This window comes from Penaeus monodon, chromosome 21, assembly GCF_015228065.2.
Source record: "Penaeus monodon isolate SGIC_2016 chromosome 21, NSTDA_Pmon_1, whole genome shotgun sequence".
Classification (NCBI taxonomy): Eukaryota; Metazoa; Arthropoda; class Malacostraca; order Decapoda; family Penaeidae; genus Penaeus; species Penaeus monodon.
This window is the reverse complement of record NC_051406.1, coordinates 22675792-22676386: the sequence shown is the minus strand read 5'-3', so window position 1 is coordinate 22676386 and position 595 is coordinate 22675792. Positions and strand designations below refer to the sequence as shown.

Sequence of the window (595 nt, the reverse complement as noted above, 5' to 3'; positions counted from 1 at the left end):
TTATTTATTTATAAAATTAGTACATTCACCAAGCCTGAAGATCAACAGACATCACAAACACAAAATATTAACCTCAAGTATACACAGGCACCCTTATTGTAATAGTGTACCCCTTGCCAATTTACTGACTGCCACATCCAATAAACAATATTTAAAATAGACATCTCCCCACAGCCAGGCAAGCACCCACCTTGAATGGTCCAAGCATAGAAGAACCGGGATGGATTAGCTCGGGTTTTATCAAATCGGCGATCCCTTCCGGCCTTTACAATGCGGGTGAAGAGAAAGGCTCCTAACCTAGTTCAGAGCAGTTGAAAACCCAAAAGTTTAGAAGCTGTTCTAAGCCAATCACTTTTCTATTTATTTAAAAGTCATTAATCAAACTAGTAAACAAAAGAGGCTGAAGTTGAAAATGCAGAGAGTATAATGTCCTTCGAGCTAGTGATATCAAATGGATATGTTGAGAAATCCCATTTGGCACTCACAATTTTATATTTTCTTAATAGAACAAGTAATGAATGTAGATATATTCCATCACTAAAATGTCATGTGTTTATAGCTACTTAACTCTCATTATCAAATTCTAAAGAAAATC

The 595-nt window shown here is 35.8% G+C and overlaps 1 protein-coding gene across 1 annotated transcript in view; it reads right to left on the bottom strand.

Annotated features, from left to right (window-relative positions):
• LOC119586349 overlaps nucleotides 1-595 on the bottom strand; it is a gene marked incomplete in the record, with an annotated part of 8085 nt that overhangs the window by 1510 nt on the left and 5980 nt on the right. Inside the window, 1 exon segment of the mRNA XM_037935061.1 lies at nucleotides 191-297. Coding sequence (XP_037790989.1) covers nucleotides 191-297 — 107 coding nt within the window.